The 15,970-nt window shown below is 38.1% G+C and overlaps 1 protein-coding gene across 2 annotated transcripts; it reads left to right on the forward strand.

Moving 5' to 3' along the window:
* The first annotated feature begins 191 nt into the window (after positions 1-191).
* Positions 192-15,863, forward strand: CKAP2 (cytoskeleton associated protein 2). Of its 2 annotated transcripts, XM_049646864.1 has the most exons (9): positions 192-347; positions 1,290-1,371; positions 7,657-7,735; positions 7,847-8,709; positions 9,160-9,364; positions 10,605-10,775; positions 12,957-13,026; positions 14,843-15,095; positions 15,589-15,863. In XM_049646864.1, exons 1-9 carry the CDS (start codon positions 278-280, stop codon positions 15,842-15,844), a joined length of 2,049 nt encoding a protein of 682 aa, XP_049502821.1. In that variant the 5' UTR covers positions 192-277; the 3' UTR covers positions 15,845-15,863. The 2 variants fall into 2 exon arrangements, with proteins under 2 accessions (XP_049502821.1, XP_049502822.1); XM_049646865.1 differs by lacking the exon at positions 192-347 and having other exon boundaries at positions 1,301-1,376; positions 7,665-7,735.
* The last annotated feature ends 107 nt before the right edge of the window (positions 15,864-15,970 follow it).

Below are 15,970 nucleotides of genomic sequence, written 5' to 3' on the forward strand. Positions count from 1 at the left end.
TTGCAGGCCCACCCCCAAAGGTCGCAAGTCAAACACGGAAACAGCTGATCAGGTTTGCCAGCCCGGGGACTCAGCTGAGCAGCTCTAACTGAACCCAGCCGAGGCAAGACCCGCCCCAGCAACCGCGGCCCAGGCTCCGCCCCCTGCGCCCATTGGTTCATTCAATTCACGCCGCGCCTCCTGCAGCGGGGCAAGCGGCGTGTTCAGTTTGCCGCTGCCTTGGCTTGAGCAGTGCGGGACTGTCAGGGCCGAGACGCGTCCTCCGCCCGCAGCAGCCATGAGCACCCCAGCAGTGCCCCGGGAGCTACAACTGCCCCCGAGCCAGAGGGCCCAGCCCGAGTTCAGAGGTGAGGGCCGCGGTGGCGGGAGCGGCGCGACCCGCAGGAGCCCGGGTTTGTCCGAGAGGGTGGGGACGCGGACGACCGTGGGGGAGGGGGTGGCTCGGACTCAGCGGCCGAGGCCTCGGGTCCCCCGGCTTCAGTCCTGACCAGTTGTGTGAGAAGCCTGGACAGATCGCTCGGCCTCTCGCAGCCGCATCCTCGGCATTTTCGAAATGGACAAACCAGAGCGGTTCCCGGTCCGTGGTGTCACTGTGCGGGCTAAGCGCCTCCCGTGCGGTCGTTACTGGCCGGGCGTGACCCACTGGCGGCGAGGATGGGCCTGCAGTGAAGACGTCCGTTTAGCGAGGGAGCGTGCGTGACACTCCAGCCGGCCCCTGCGTTCGGGACGCGGGACCCGCGGGGGCGGGGCCGCGCCCGGACCAAGAGCCCACTGCGCTTGCGCAGGCCTCTCCCTCTTCCTGAGCGCGAGTATTTGGAGAGGTGGGCTGCCTCATCTGATGCTTCAAATTAAAGACAATCAATCAACTTTGTGTAAATCCAGGGTTGGCTGGGTCTTCAGAAATAATGTTAATTCTTTGTCCTCCACATGGGAAAGTAGAGGAAAGAAACTCTCACCCAACCCAGTACTGGTAAATTAGAGCTTAGAGTCTGGTGTCTCTTATCTGCTATTTAGTTTCCTAAAGCTTGGCTTTCAGTAACCGTGTATTGAAAATAATTTTCTCCAGATTTTTCACTTAAAGACAGAGGAAAAGGTGATTCTTGTGCAGTAGTTGTGGGCACCATTTACGGTAACAATTTCTTAGAAATGGGATTATTTCTGAATTGAGAAATTTTCTGTTGTATACAAGATGTGATCTCTAGTAGAACATTTTTTGAAGATCTGCATTTAGTGAATATTTGATGTTATCGTTGTAACCAATGTTGACTTGTCGCCTTTTTGTTATTTAGAACAAAGAAGACAGAAACTCAAGGAACATATGTTAAAAAGAAAAACGTTTTTTGCATACAAGGAGGAAAATCACATATCCAGGTGAGGTCAAATTTTCTGATTTCAGGTCTGTAAAATTAGAGCTGTCCAATAAAAATGTAATGGGAGCCACAATTGTACTGTAATTTAAAATTTTTTAGTAGCCACATTTTTTAAAGGTGAATTCTAATAACATTTAATCCAATATATCCCGTGTTATCATTCCAACATGTAATTCTTAAAAGTTATTAAGATATTTTGCATTCCTTTTTGGTAGTGAGTTTTCAAAGTCTGGTGTGTATTTTACACTTTCACAAGTCAGTTTGGACTAGCCACTTTTCAAGTGCTCAGTAGCCATACCTTCTTGGATAGCACAGCATTAGGTCATCGTTTCCTGTGTAAATTAATTCACACTCTATGATGAAACAATTTTAAAGCAAAGTGTTTGTATATATCAAAATACTGACTGTGGTTTATACAGTGCTACAAAGGTCGGTCTTAATTTAGCAAAGTTTTTACTGTGTATGTGTCAGAGACAGAGCATTCCCCCCAAATATTTGAAGCGCATTCATTATATTCTCAGTTCTCCATAGAAATATCTTGGCGTTATTTTGTTAAAATTTTAAAAATAGTACATGGTTGTGGCTAAAACAAAGACCCGTGAAAGTATATAAAGCGGAAAATCAAAAGGTCCCCTCCAGAGAGAACTGCTAGTAACATCCTTTAGGCTCTTTCTGTACAATCTAAGAGCCTTGGCTTTAGAGTGATTAGGACTGGAATCTGTAAGTCTGCCACTACAACTACGTAACCTCTGGAGAGTTACCTGGCCTCTTTGAGTCTGTTTACTTTATTAAAATGGGATAGTAATATGTGTTTCTTGGGGATTAATTGAGCTAGTAAATGCATTGTACTATGCCTGGTATATAGCGGGAGTGCAGTAAGTGATGGCTATTATTTCATGATCTCTCAGTGGCTTTCCACACAGACGATTGGTTCATGAGCTATTGTATTCTCCTGATTTCTCTAGTTTCTTCCAACAGTTATTGATATACTTTGTCTCTGTGAATGCTTCATACCCTTCCTCATAGTTGAGTGGTCTGGTTGTGTTTATATTTGGGAGGTAGAGATGACAGGACTTGGTGATGGAAGGGTATGAGATGTGAAAGAAAGCAAGGAGTTTAAGATGACTCTGAATGTTCCAGATTAAGAGATACCATTCAATCTAATACCTGACCCTTGTACCCGATTGTGAAAGGGGAAATGTTATAAAGGACATTATTATGTCAGTTTTCAGCTAGAATATAAATAGTAGATTAAGGGGTATATCAAGTTGAATTTATTAACTTGATAACCGTGTTACAGTTATGTAAGAGAAAAATCACCACTTGTAGGAAATGAACATTGAAGCATTTAGGGGTAAAGAGCAATTGTGTATATATCTTAACTCGAAAGGTTCAGTTAGAAAACATTGTATATACTCCACACATACACGTGTTCAGAAACAGTGCAAATTATAATACATATGGAATAAAAGGCTGTCACTAAACAAATCCGGGAAAACAGTATACGGATATTCTTTGAACTATTTATAATTTTGCAAGTTGATGTAAGTTTGGCATTAATTCCAAATTTTTAATAATCTTTTTAATTTTACATTAGTGTTACTTTACTTGAAATGTTTTACATTTACATGTAAATGGTTATACATTTTCTTTCACAAATTCCTCGTTTCTTCATTTAAGACAAAAAGATGATCCTAGATTTTTTATTTGAATAACTGAGTGGCTAGTGATACCATATATCGAGATGGGGAAGACTAAGGGAGGGATGGGGTAATCAGGAGCTCTGTTTTGGCCATGCTAAATCTGAGGCACCAACAAGACATCCAAGTGGAAAGGCCAAAGAGTTACACATCTGAAGGGCTGGCTTGAGATTGGGATCAGAGATATAAACATGGGAATTGCCAGTTGGTAGGTGATATTTATTTAAAACCTTGAGGGGGAATAAGATTACTAGAGAGTAAGCAAAGAGAATATTAACTCAAGACAGAGCATGACTCTCAACTACTAACTTAAATAAGGAATCTAACTGGGTCATGGGGTTTATAATACTCTTATACACAATGGGAAGAAAAGAAAATTCTGAAATTCTTCTGGCTTTACAAGAAATCTCACAAGTACTATATTCCTTTCAGAAAACAGATGTCAATTTAAATATTACTTGAGCAACAAATTGTTAAATAGACGGCCAATCAGAGTTGCAGCTTTTCAAAATTAAATCATTCTATTTTACAATCTCTAGCATGGGTACTTTAAGATTCCTATGTGTAGATAAGGCTTGTGAGGACAGTTTTATCATCACAAGGTAGAATAGCATTATATATATATATATATATTCAGATGTATTTTCATATAACTCCATACTGGACGGGTGAATAAGGTGGATTCTCCTTATCCTGATGTGTTGTTTTTTTTTTTAGCTAGCAGTTAAAAAGGCCAGCAATTTCAAGACCAAGCGCTAGAATTCTGTTAGCACAGACAGAAAAAGAGGAGTCCCTGAGAAGTATAAAACTAAAATAAAAAGGCAAAAGAAAAGTTTAAAATTTGAATGCAGCTTTGAGCCCCAGCGAGTTCAGGAAGAAGGGAGACAGACTTGAAAGAAGCGGACCACCGAGGTAGGAGGAAAGGAGGAGTTGGTGATCCGGCAGCAGAGTGAAGAGAGTGTTGAAAGAAAGAATGACTACCTGTCAGGTGCTGTTGAAAGGTGCAGTAAGGTGAAAACAGAATTGATCCCTGAGTTGTAGAAAGACAGAAGGAGATGACACTAGGAGCCTCCAGTAGAGTGGTGAGGACACATTCCCAACGGATATGGGCTGGAGAGAGAATGTAATACGACAACATGAGGACAGTGTGTTTAGATACATACTTTTGAGGAGTTTTGCTATAAAGCTGAAAGGGAATGTGGGGTTTAAGGCTTTTAAGATGAGATATAATATATAGTGTTTATATGCAGATGGGAATGATGTAGCAGAGGGGTAATTAATGATGCAGAAGAATGAATAAATAATAACAAGAACAAAGATCCTCAGTGCTCAAGCGAGAGAGCACAAATGGAGAGTTTGCCCATAGGTCAGCATGGTGTCAGTTTATCTGCCAAGGAAGGCGGAATATATGGGTACAGAGGCACATAGGCTGGCAGTCTTTGGTGGAGGAAAGAAGGGCTATTTCTTGTTAAGATTGCTTCTGATGTTCTCCATGAGATAACATCACAGTATACTGTAAGCCCAGAAGTAATTGAGGGTCTGATTAGTTAAGGTACCACATTGGGAGCACCTGACAGACTGACCGTGAGCATCGTCTCCCACCCCGCACCGGACTACAGGCCAGTGAATAACAAGAGGAGTATTTACCATCAGGCAGTGAATGCAGGGGTTTAAACTGGGGAGACATTGCCGTGTTCACTGATGCATCTTGACTCTTTGCCATCATTCAAAATGTGTAGTACAAATGGAGTATTACTTGGCAATCAAAAAGAATGAAATCTTGCCATTTGCAACTACTGGAGGGATGGATGGAACTGGAGGGTGTTATGCTAAGTGAAATTAGTCAGAGAAAGACAAATACATGACTTCACTCATATGAGGAATTTTAAGATACAAAACAGATGAACATAAGGGAAGGGAAGTAAAAATAATATAAAAACAGGGAGGGGGACAAAACATAAAAGACTTAAATATAGAGAACAGAGGGTTGCTGGAGGGGATGTGGGAGGGGGGGATGGGCTAAATGGGTAAGGGGCATTAAGGAATCTACTCCTGAAATCATTGTTGTACCTTATGCGAACTAACTTGGATGTAAATTAAATCATAAAATTTTTAAAAATGTGTAGTACAAGCTATGTCAAAGATCTGCCCCTTGTCCGAGCAGACTAAGCAAAAAGATGCGAGAGGCAACGTAACCCAGATTATCAACTATAGGGGTAACAAGTTTTGTTGATTCTAAAATGTACCCTTTTTTTACATTTTAGCATCTCTGAACTTGGGAACTGTCTTAGAATCAATGGGATGTCTAATTGATCCTCTTTTTTCTTTTCTTTACGGAATGCAAATTGTTATAATGACTTGCTAAGAGAATCTCATGGCCTGTACTAACCAGTCTGTATCTGTTAAAAGGAGTGTAGGTTAAATTCTTGAGGAAGCATTTGTTTTAGATACATAATCTAAATGCATTGCCATCTAGAAACTGAAGTCCATATTTATAATGAATTGGGCTGTGTGTGTATGGAAAATTTTGGATTTCTTTTGGGAGGGCTATTTTTTTTCTTTCCCTTTTTCTTCTTTTTAATCAAAGTATAATTGACATATTAGTTTTAGGTATACATCATAGTGATTTGACAGTTGAATACATTAAATGCTTACCATGGAAAGTGTAGTTACTTTCTGTCACCATAAAAAGTTACTATAATATTATTGGCTATATTTCCTATACTATACTTTTCTTTATTTACTTTATACTTATTTTCCCATATATATATATATATATATATATATATATATATATATATATATAAACTTATTTACCCTTTACCTATTTTCATCCATCTCCCACCACCCTCCTCTTAGGCAGTCTGTATTTGAGTCTGTTTCTATTTTTTGTTTGTTGTTTGTTTTTGTTTTGTATTTGTAGATTCCACATATAAGTGAAATCGTATGGTATTTGTCTTTCTCCAACTGCCTTATTTCACTTGGCAAAATACCCTCAAGGTCTATCCATTTTGTCACAAATGGCAAGATTTTCTTTTCTTTTCTTTTCTTTTTAAATATTTATTTATTTTTGAGAGAGAGAGACAGAGAGTGTGGGGGGGGAGGGGGCAGAGAGAGAGAGAAGGAGAGAGAGAGACACAGAATCTGAAGCAGGCTCCAGGCCCTGAACTGTCAGCACAGAGCCCGACGTGGGGCTCAAACTCACAAACTGCGAGATTATGACCTGAGCCGAACTTGGATGCTTAACTGACTGAGCCACCCAGGTACCCCAAGATTTTCTTTTTTATGGCTGAGTAATATTCCAGTGTATATATATGCCACATCTTCCTTGTCCATTCATTTATTGATGGACACTTAGGTTGCTTCTATCAGGGATATTGTGAATAATGCTGCAGTAAACCCCGGGGGTGCATGTATCTTTTTGAACTAGTGTTTTCATATACTCTTCAGGTAAATACCCAGAAGTAGAATTACTGGATCATCTGGTATTTCTATTTATGAATTTTTTGAGGAAACTTCATGCTGTTTTCCATTGGCTGCACCAATTTATATTTTCATTGCACAAGGTCTCCCTTTTTTCCACATCCTTTCCAACACTTGTTATCTTTTGTCTTTTTGTTAGTAGCCATTCTGACAGGTGTGAAGTAATATCTTGTTGTGGTTTTGATTTGCATTTCCCTGATGACGAGTGATGTTGAGCACCTTTTCACGGGTTTGTTGACCATCTGTATGTTTTTGGAAAAATGTCTTCTCGGGTCCTCTGTGCATTTTTTAATTGAGTTTTCTTCATGTTGAGCTGTAGGAGTTCTTTATAAATTTTGGAAATTAACCCCTGATTTATCAGATATATCCCATGTAAATAACTTCTCTCACTTAGTAGATTGCCTTTTTGTTTTGTTGATGGTTTGATACTGTGCAGAGGCTTTTAGTTTGATGAACTTTCCATTATTTTTACTTTTGTTTCCCTTGCCTGAGGGGACACAATACATCCCACAAAATATGGCTAAGGCCGGTGTCCAGGACTTTCCTACCTGTTTCCTTTTAGGAGCTTTATGGTTTCAGGTCTCACGTTTAGGTCTTTGATGCATTTTGAGTTCATCTTTGTGTATGGTATAAGAAAGTGGTCTAGTTTCATTCTTTTGCATGTGGCTGTCCAGTTTTCCCAGCACCATTTATTTGAAGAGGGGCTATTTTTAATTTTTTTTTTCAATGTAAATCTGTTACTAAGTACTGAAAACTAACCAAAGGAAGTGTTGCTTAATAAAGGTTTTGAGGATTTGTTTGAGTGACTAAGAAGAATGGTTTGGAATGAGGTTATCAAATGTGTTTACCTATTCTATATGGAGAGGGTGTTAAGACTTTTAAGAAAATATCTAAATTCTCCAGCCATTTTGTTTACACTATTAAGTCACCCTATAATAAAGAAAGAAGAGTTTTGCTTCATAAATAAATCTCGGCTCAGTTCTTGCCTTAATTTAAAATTACAAAGTCAGATGATTGTTAATACTCTCCCATTCCTCCTGCCAAAGACAAAACTCACTTGGTCTGTGGTTAAACTTTTTTTCCTTTTTTTTTTTTTTTTAAAGTACTAGAGACCAGAAAGTGATGACCTCTGAGGGCCAGGTCCATGAAGAGACAAAAGTTCTGAAATTTAAAACAAAAATGGTAAGATATGGACATAGCCCTCATAAACTGTCCCTTTTCCCCCTTTCCCTTTCCTAAACTCTTAAAGAGATGAGTTCTGAAATACCAATTTGTCATAAATCACTCTTCTAGGCTGGTAAAGAAAATGTCAGTAGACCTCCCGGGAGCAAAAATAATATAACAATGGAAAAAAATTGTATTCCTTTAAGGCCTTCTAATGAACTAACCAATTCAACTACAGCAATTGATACACCTAATTCTGAGGATAATAATCAAACTGGGCAGTTGGAACCAATTAAAGGTGACCCTCCAGGTCAACACATGACATTAAGCCAAGTGTTTCATCTTAAAAACAACAATAAAAAGAAACAAATAATGACAGAAAAACCAAAGCAAGATGCTAACATGTCCAAGAAGCTTGTGCTTGGATCTTACCGTGGCCAAATTGTTCAGTCTAAGATTAATTCATTTAGAAAGCCTCTACAAATCAGAGATGAGAGTTCTGCGGCAATAAAGAAACTTTCTACTACAGTCCCTAAAGCTACAGAGCCTCTGCGCACAAACAGCAGCAGTGTGACAGCGAAAAGCGATAGAGCCTCTAACGTGACGACTGCCACTAAACTTGTGAGCACTACAATTCAGAACAGACAGCTTCTGCGACCTCCTATTAGAAGTCACCGCGACAATGCTCAGGACGCTGTGAGACCAGGCATCGGTAGAAGCTCGGCCAATGTTACGATTCGGAAAGGGCCTCTCGAGAAAGAGTTAGTGCAATTAAACACAGTTTCATCTAGTGCCAAAACCGGTTCTCAGGATATAGAAAGAAAGAAGACACTAACAAGAAGCGTGAAGTCTGAAATCGTAGCCAGGCCTGTTTCGTCTTCTAACACCAAACTGATAGAAAAGTCGAAAAACGTTGACCCTCGCAGGCATACAATAGCAAAAGCAACTATTGATAGATCAGCTCAGCCCAAAGAAACAGCAGAAGAGAGAAAGTAAGTAAATGTAATTTTATTAGCTTAATTTTCAGCAGAGTAGCTCTTGTGGTTTGGCTTATCATCTCCTTGAATGTATTAGAATTTGTGTGCAAGTGTAGATTCTCTTCTGTCGTGTGCAAATTTAAGCAAATTTATGTTGTGGCACAGCATGACCTAAGTTCTTGTGCTTGAGTGTCTTTCATTAGGTCTGATGTAATCTAAGTTATAATGCTTAATACGATTGGGAAATATTTTATAACCTCTCCATTTAAAAATGCATTCTTAGGGTCTTTGAGCATATAATTAACATTGATATGTTCCATATTCCTCTTTCTTTGAACTTGTGAACTTATGTATGTGCCACTAGCATGGAGCTACTTCAAGACCTGAGCTATTTTTTAACTTCTCCTCTGAGAGAATTCTATCATCAATATCACGGTAATGCTTGTATCCTGCTTCTAACTGTAGAGCTCGTCTGAGTGAGTGGAAAGCTGGCAAAAGGAAAGTCCTGAAAAGGCCTCCTAGCTCAGGAGTTACCCAGCCTGAGCCTGAAGGGCAACACGAAAACCCAGTTGGGTCCTTTTGGACCACCATGGTAGAAGAAGACGAACAGAGATTATTTACCGAAAAAGTGAACAAGACATTTTCCGAATGCCTAAACCTGATTAGTGAGGTACACTCCTTATATTCGTATAGTAGTTTATAGTTTGTAAATTATCTTATAAATGTTATCTCACCAAATTACCTTGTCACTCTTTGACCATGTAATGTGTTAGTGGTGTTATGTAGATTTAATGTTAATTATGAGATTGTTTATCTTTAGCCTTTAATGGACTGCATTTTCATTGAGTTCATATAAATAGATCAAAGGGATAATTAGGTTTTTACTGGATTTTTTTTTTTTTTACTTATAAATATTATGTTTCTGTAAGATGTTAATATAAAATGGGCTGAGGGTGGATATTCACTCTGATACTTCTGTTTTTTCCATTCCTTCAGCATGTTTTCATATTATTTTTTCCACTCATTACATATTTTACCAAAGACTAGCTGCATAAATTAGTCATTATCTCACATGAAATTCAAGTTAGCTAAAATATTTCAAACAAAATTCCATTAATCTAAACCAACATCATCATGGTCTTGAACTTATTGTAGAGTTTCACTATTTGGACCAAAATCCTACAGAGTATAATAACTCTAGAATGTTTCCTTTATTTCCTGAATACTTTTTAATCTTGCTTTGGTTACCCACGGTGTCCAAGATCCACAGCAAGACTGAATCTATGAGTATGATTTCAAACCTTACTCTGGTCTTCAGGAGCATCTTTAGACTTTTTGTGATTCTGAGGACCAGTAAAAATTAGACTCGGAGTTTCTCTGGTTATATTCTTAATTCTGCTTAGCTAGGGTTTGTCATTGAAACTGTGGAGTTTTTCTGCCCTACTATCTGTGTCTAGCCCTTAAGTACATACACCATAACAGATTCATTTTAGCCTTAATATCAAGACCTGATAAAGACAATTTTTAAAACCAGAAGCTGTTCTCCCCCATAGACATTTCATAGATGCAAAAATTCCAACTCAAATATTGAATGGAATCCCACAATATGTAAAAGGATAAGGATAAGGAAAAGGATCAAGACCATGTAGAGTGTTGGTCATTTTTGACTTAATGTTTTTCTCAACTTATATTTCATTTTTTCCCTGCTTTGTATTCATGACTAATATGCTTCTTGTTAGCCATTCAGAATAAGTTTGGAGTAAGGAAGAGAACAGTGAATATTCTTATGAATAATATTCTATCAGTTTTTTCTCTCATTATCATTGATCTTGATTATAGATCAAGCTTACTTAATTGTTCATAGTTTGGAGGCTAAATGAGATCACTCATTTCACTTCTTGCTATTTTAGGGATGCCCAAAAGAAGAAATATTGGTCATACTTAATGACCTGATTAAAAATATTCCAGATGCCAAAAAGCTTGTTAAATATTGGATATGCCTTGCACGTATTGAACCACTCACAAGTCCTATTGAAAACATTATCACAATCTATGAGAAAGCCATTCTGGCAGGCGCTCAGGTAAGATTAAAACTTAATAATCTTTATTATTACAGTGTAAAAGATTCAGATTTATTTTGGAGCACATTACAAAATAACTTGATAAAAGTGTGGTTATATATGTAGTAGTAATGAATGTTTAAAGGCCACAATGATTGCATATTATAAAAGCTGTTTCTTAACCTTCTAAAACTTGCTTGTGAACTAGGGATAATCGGACTTAGAAGATGAATATAAGCTGAAATGTAAATTTCGTGAAAAATGCTGTGAGAAATATTTTAGTACAACATGTCATTTTACACATTTCCTAGTTAAGATATCTGGGATATTGAATTTTTAATATTAAAATGTATTTAACGAATATAAAGTAAGTAGAATTAACATCTAAATGTTAGCGGGTTCTGTGCTTTGTGAGAGAACCCTATTGCTTTAAGAGCGTTTCTTAATGTACTTATATTTTTATGCCCCGTGTTTGGTCCTGCCCACACATAGAAAATGGCAGTCACCTAGTTTCTCTGACACGTAACCACCATAGTGATTTGATACCATACCTTTCGCCTCTTTCTGGTCTATTGCTACAAAGGCCCTGGCTCTAGAATAAGTTGTATCTCCAGTTTTTTTATTTGACTGGGTTTTTGTTTTTATGGGCAAATATTTCTAAAATGCATTTCCCTTTGACCAAGTTTCTCAACATGCATTTTTAGAGATTATTTATAAAGAGGGTTTTAAAAAAAAATGTTTTTCTTCAGTCTTTCTTTAAGAAAGGTCTACTCACTTTATTCTCAGCAAAGCCAGCAGATACTATTTGACCTTTCACCTGAATCAAAAATCAAATATTCAGCAGATATTCTCTCAATGGCTATTATGTATAAAGCGCTTTGCTGACGGGAAATTGTATTTGACAGAATCCCACCTGGAAGGGAGTGTTAGGTTCCTACTGCGCTGAACCAGAAGGGGCGTTACTTAAAGTGGCTTAAGGCAGATTAGCTGGATGCATAACCAGGGCCAAAGGTTCACATAGAAAGCAGTGTGTAAAGAGGAAGATGTGACACTGGAGCAGAAAGTGGAAAAACAAGGATTAAAATTTGCAAAAGAAAAGTGAAAGCAGGATGAGTGAGTAGTTAAGGACTATGTGCTAGAACTAAGAATATGAGCCAGAACTTCCCTTTTGTATAATGTCTTGAATATGTTGCATTAGCAGTCAGGGCAGTTCAAAGGAACATAGTAAGTAAGTATGTTCTAGAATATAATGGACACTTAGTGAACTGTGGAATTTGAATGAGTGAAATGTTAGGCTGATCAACCTTGAGCTCTTCAGAGATGCATTTAATAGCCTGTGGAAAAAATATATAACCATGGACATAGGAGAAAAGGTGTAAATCTCATATTAAATTTACTGTATATTATTAGCTCTTTAATAGAGATTAGTGTTACTTGTTACTTGTCCATGAATTTTGTTTATATCCAGACAAGCAGTTTTAAGAAAAATTGTGGGGAAAAGTTTTAATCTGATAATTCTACCCTTTAAATTGGAAAAGAGTTGGGGCGCCTCAGTGGCTCAGTCAGTTAAGGGTCCGACTTCAGCTCAGGTTATGACCTCGCGGTCCGTAAGTTGGAGCCCTGTGTCACGCTCTGTGCTGACAGCTCAGAGCCTGGAGCCTGTTTCAGATTCTGTGTCTCCCTCTCTTTCTGCACCTCCCCCACTCTCACTCGGTCTCTCTCTCTGAAAAATAAACATTAAAAAAATTTTTTTTTAATTTTTTTTTTTTTTAATTTTTTAAAGTTTATTTTTGACAGAGACAGAGTATGAGCATGAGCTGAGGAGGGGCAGAGAGAGAGAGAGGGAGACACAGAATCCAAAGCAGGCTCCAGGCTCTGAGCTGTCAGCACAGAGCCCAACATGAGGCCTGAACCTACGAACTGTGAGACCATGATCTGGGCCGAAGTCAGACGCTTAACTGACTGAGCCACCCAGGCGCCCCCCCCCCCCCCAAAATTTTTTTTTTAAATGGCAGAGTCATTTTTAAAAATTTGAGTGGCCAAAATAAGTATTTTAAGAAAAGAGACATGGTCTAAGAACTACTGCTTTGTTTTATTAATTGAAGTATGAAATGTAATCACTGTTTAAAATATTTTTGACTTGGACAACCTCGTTAATGTCTGAGAATATAAAACTTTTATTTCCTCACTAAAACAATTAAGCCTATTGAAGAGATGCGACATACCATTGCAGATATTCTGACAATGAAGAGTCAAGAAAAAGTTAAATATGGTAAGTTTTTTATTTTCTTCAAGTGAATTGTGATTTTATTAAAATTCATTGAATTATTTTTCTTTTATCTTTTTAAACTTGTTAAATTTGTCGGTTGTTTCTCTCCTCTTTTTTTTTTATTTAAAAAAATTTTTTCTTTTAATGTTTATTTTTGAGACAGAGTATGAACGGGGGAGGGTCAGAGAGAGGGAGACACAGAATCTGAAACAGGCTCCAGGCTCTGAGGTATCAGCACAGAGCCCGACGCGGGGCTCGAACTCACGGACCGCGAGATCATGACCTGAGCCGAAGTCGGCCGCTTAACCGACTGAGCCACCCAGGCGCCCTGCTCTCCTCTTACATCTATTGGCATACCTCCCTCCAAGATTCAGTGGCTTTATGTAGTGTAAAGAATTTTTAATTAGGAGATCTGGTTCAAAACTCAAATTTGTCATTGAGTGTCTATGAAAGTTACCTTACCTCTCTAGGCCTCAGTTTCCTGTGTTAAAAGTGAGGCAATTTGATTAGATCATCTCTAAAATTTTACTTGTGAAATTCTGTCATCTGTTCTGTGCTCTAGAGAAGCTGTTCAAGAATTCTCTTTGCTAGGGATAGGAGATAGAAGTAAGAGATTCATTAGCTGTCAGGTTTATGAAATGTAAACATTTTCTAGATTCAGATGTATCATATAACTGAAACACCTCTTAGTAAAAATCTCTAATAATTTCCTACTAGTCAAATCTAGAGGTCGTCTCGGCTTGATGGATTTACCAGGACGTCTCTCTCCAGTGTTTCACATCTAGCATGTTTTATTTTGGACTCATTGTCGTCCCTCATTGCTTCCCCATACCATCATCTCTTCCTCCCAAAAAAGAAAATCCTCTGTGGTTAAAGAGGCCTACGCAAGAAATTTTGGAAGAGATGCCCCCACTATACCTGCACACTCATTCAGACACGCACATGCATCCATTTGTTAAGTCCTAACTTAGAAATAACTCTTAAATCGAGCCCTTCCTCCTCACTGCCTACCTCTCTGCCACCTTGCTTAAGACAACCATAGCTTTGTCTTCTTATCATCACAGATCATTCCTTTTCATTCCTTGCCATTCTAAACCATCTGTTTTAGTGATCAAACCTTATTGTATCTCTGTCGCTCCAGTAGAGATTTTTTTTTACCAAACTTCTAGCATGTAAAGGTCATTACGGTCCAGCCCTTCATACCTATCTGAACTCATCACCTCTTCCCCACATTCCCACCTTGCTTCTTACCGTGTATTCTAAGCACTCTGGCCCTTTAATGTTGTCTTAATAGGTCATTTTCTTCTAAGCTTCATACCCAGATTGTCTTCCTAGGTCTTGTCTAGTACTCTTTTCTCAAGCCCCAGCCTAAGTGTCACTTGAAAGCTTTCCATAGCCATCTCGCTGTCTCTCACACAAAGGTAGTTATTCCGTTTCATGGGTTCCTATGACCCCTTATTCTTACCTCAGTTATATGGCATTTTTCTCATTTTATAATTATTTTCAACTTCTTAAAGGACAGGAATGGTTTCATTCTTATGTTTGTATCTACAACCCCTGACCCACAGGCGACAGTAAATATTTGTCAATAGTTCTCAGCAGTGTTAGTTAGTTAGTTAGTTTAGTTCTCAGCAGTGTTAGTTAGTTTAGTTTAGTTAGTTTGTCAATAGTTCTCAGCAGTGTTAGTTAGAAATGGTTAGGAGATGGCAGTTTGTTTCGTTGATTTTGAAAATCTGACCAACTATGAATAACTTTAATGCCTTCTGATTTTGCTCTTTCAATTTGGCCCAAAGCTTAATCTATAAATGTATTTCTATAGGGGAAAATATTGAGGAGGCTTGTGCAACCAAGGAATACATCCATGAAGTCAGCACTGAAGACAGAGGGGTTAATCTAGAGTCAGGAAAACCAGAAATGGAAAAGAAAACTAGAAATGTGGTATTTCAAGATGATGAAAAAGAGCAAGATGACAAAACAAAAGATTCAACCAATGATGTTAAGACCCCCAGTACAGAAACCAGGGGGAGTTGCTTAATTAAATATAATGTGTCTACTACACCATACCTACAAAGGTAAGCTTTCAAAATGTACTGTGCTGTGATTTGTTTTTATGTTTAGGAATAATAAATATGGTATCTAAAAATATTTCATTTTCGATTAGAACTATCATTTATTAATAGGTAAAGGTTTCAAGCAAATCAATACCATTGGGACATTTCACCCTTTAAATACTGGATTTGCTTTGCTTTTCCCTAAGTATTGCCATTTTGTGAAAGAAAACTTTGATATTTTACTTTAATGTCTGTAAGCTATTGATAATAGTAGGTTTTGGAATTGAGCAAATAGCCAATTGTACAGATATTCAAGAATCTGCTGTATATGTGCTGTGACAACAAATACAGAAAGGAATAAGTTCCTAACTACAAGGAGCTTTGGTAACTTCTTTTCTGTAAGACAGCCAATCACACGGTTGTCACATACAAGTTATAGTAAGATAAATGGCATAAAAGAACAAGTAAAAATGTTAATGTTTTTTAACTCTGGGAATAATTTTTGTCTTTTTAGTGTAAAAAAGAAGATACAGTTTGACAATACAGATTCTACATTTAAAGAGCTAAAGTTTCTAACACCAGTGAGACGTTCTCGACGTATTCAAGAGAAGACTTCTAAATTGCCAGATATGTTAAAAGACCATTATCCTTGTGTGTCTTCATTGGAACAATTAACAGAGTTGGGGGGTGAAACCGATGCTTTCGTATGCCGTCCCAATTCAGCACTATGCCCGATGTTCTCAGAGCCTGGAACAGCAGAAGAGAAATAAAGTGATGATGAGAAATGGGGTTTTTATTGTTCCTGGGGTATTTTGTTTGCTTGTTGTGGCTTTGTGTGTCTCTTAGGAGTGGGCCAAGTACCTAAGTATTCATGGCAGTAAGCTCTCTTACTGATG

Source organism: Panthera uncia (assembly GCF_023721935.1).
Source record: "Panthera uncia isolate 11264 chromosome A1 unlocalized genomic scaffold, Puncia_PCG_1.0 HiC_scaffold_16, whole genome shotgun sequence".
In the NCBI taxonomy this organism is placed as follows: domain Eukaryota; kingdom Metazoa; phylum Chordata; class Mammalia; order Carnivora; family Felidae; genus Panthera; species Panthera uncia.

What these genes read in the sequence shown, in the direction of transcription:
- CKAP2 (XM_049646864.1), top strand. Translation starts at nt 278, where the DNA reads ATGAGCACCCCAGCAGTGCCCCGGGAGCTACAACTGCCCCCGAGCCAG. An exon ending in TGAAATTTAAAACAAAAATG is followed by an intron (nt 7,736 to 7,846) that starts GTAAGATATGGA and finishes TCACTCTTCTAG; the next exon opens with GCTGGTAAAGAAAATGTCAG. An exon ending in GCCTAAACCTGATTAGTGAG is followed by an intron (nt 9,365 to 10,604) that starts GTACACTCCTTA and finishes TTGCTATTTTAG; the next exon opens with GGATGCCCAAAAGAAGAAAT.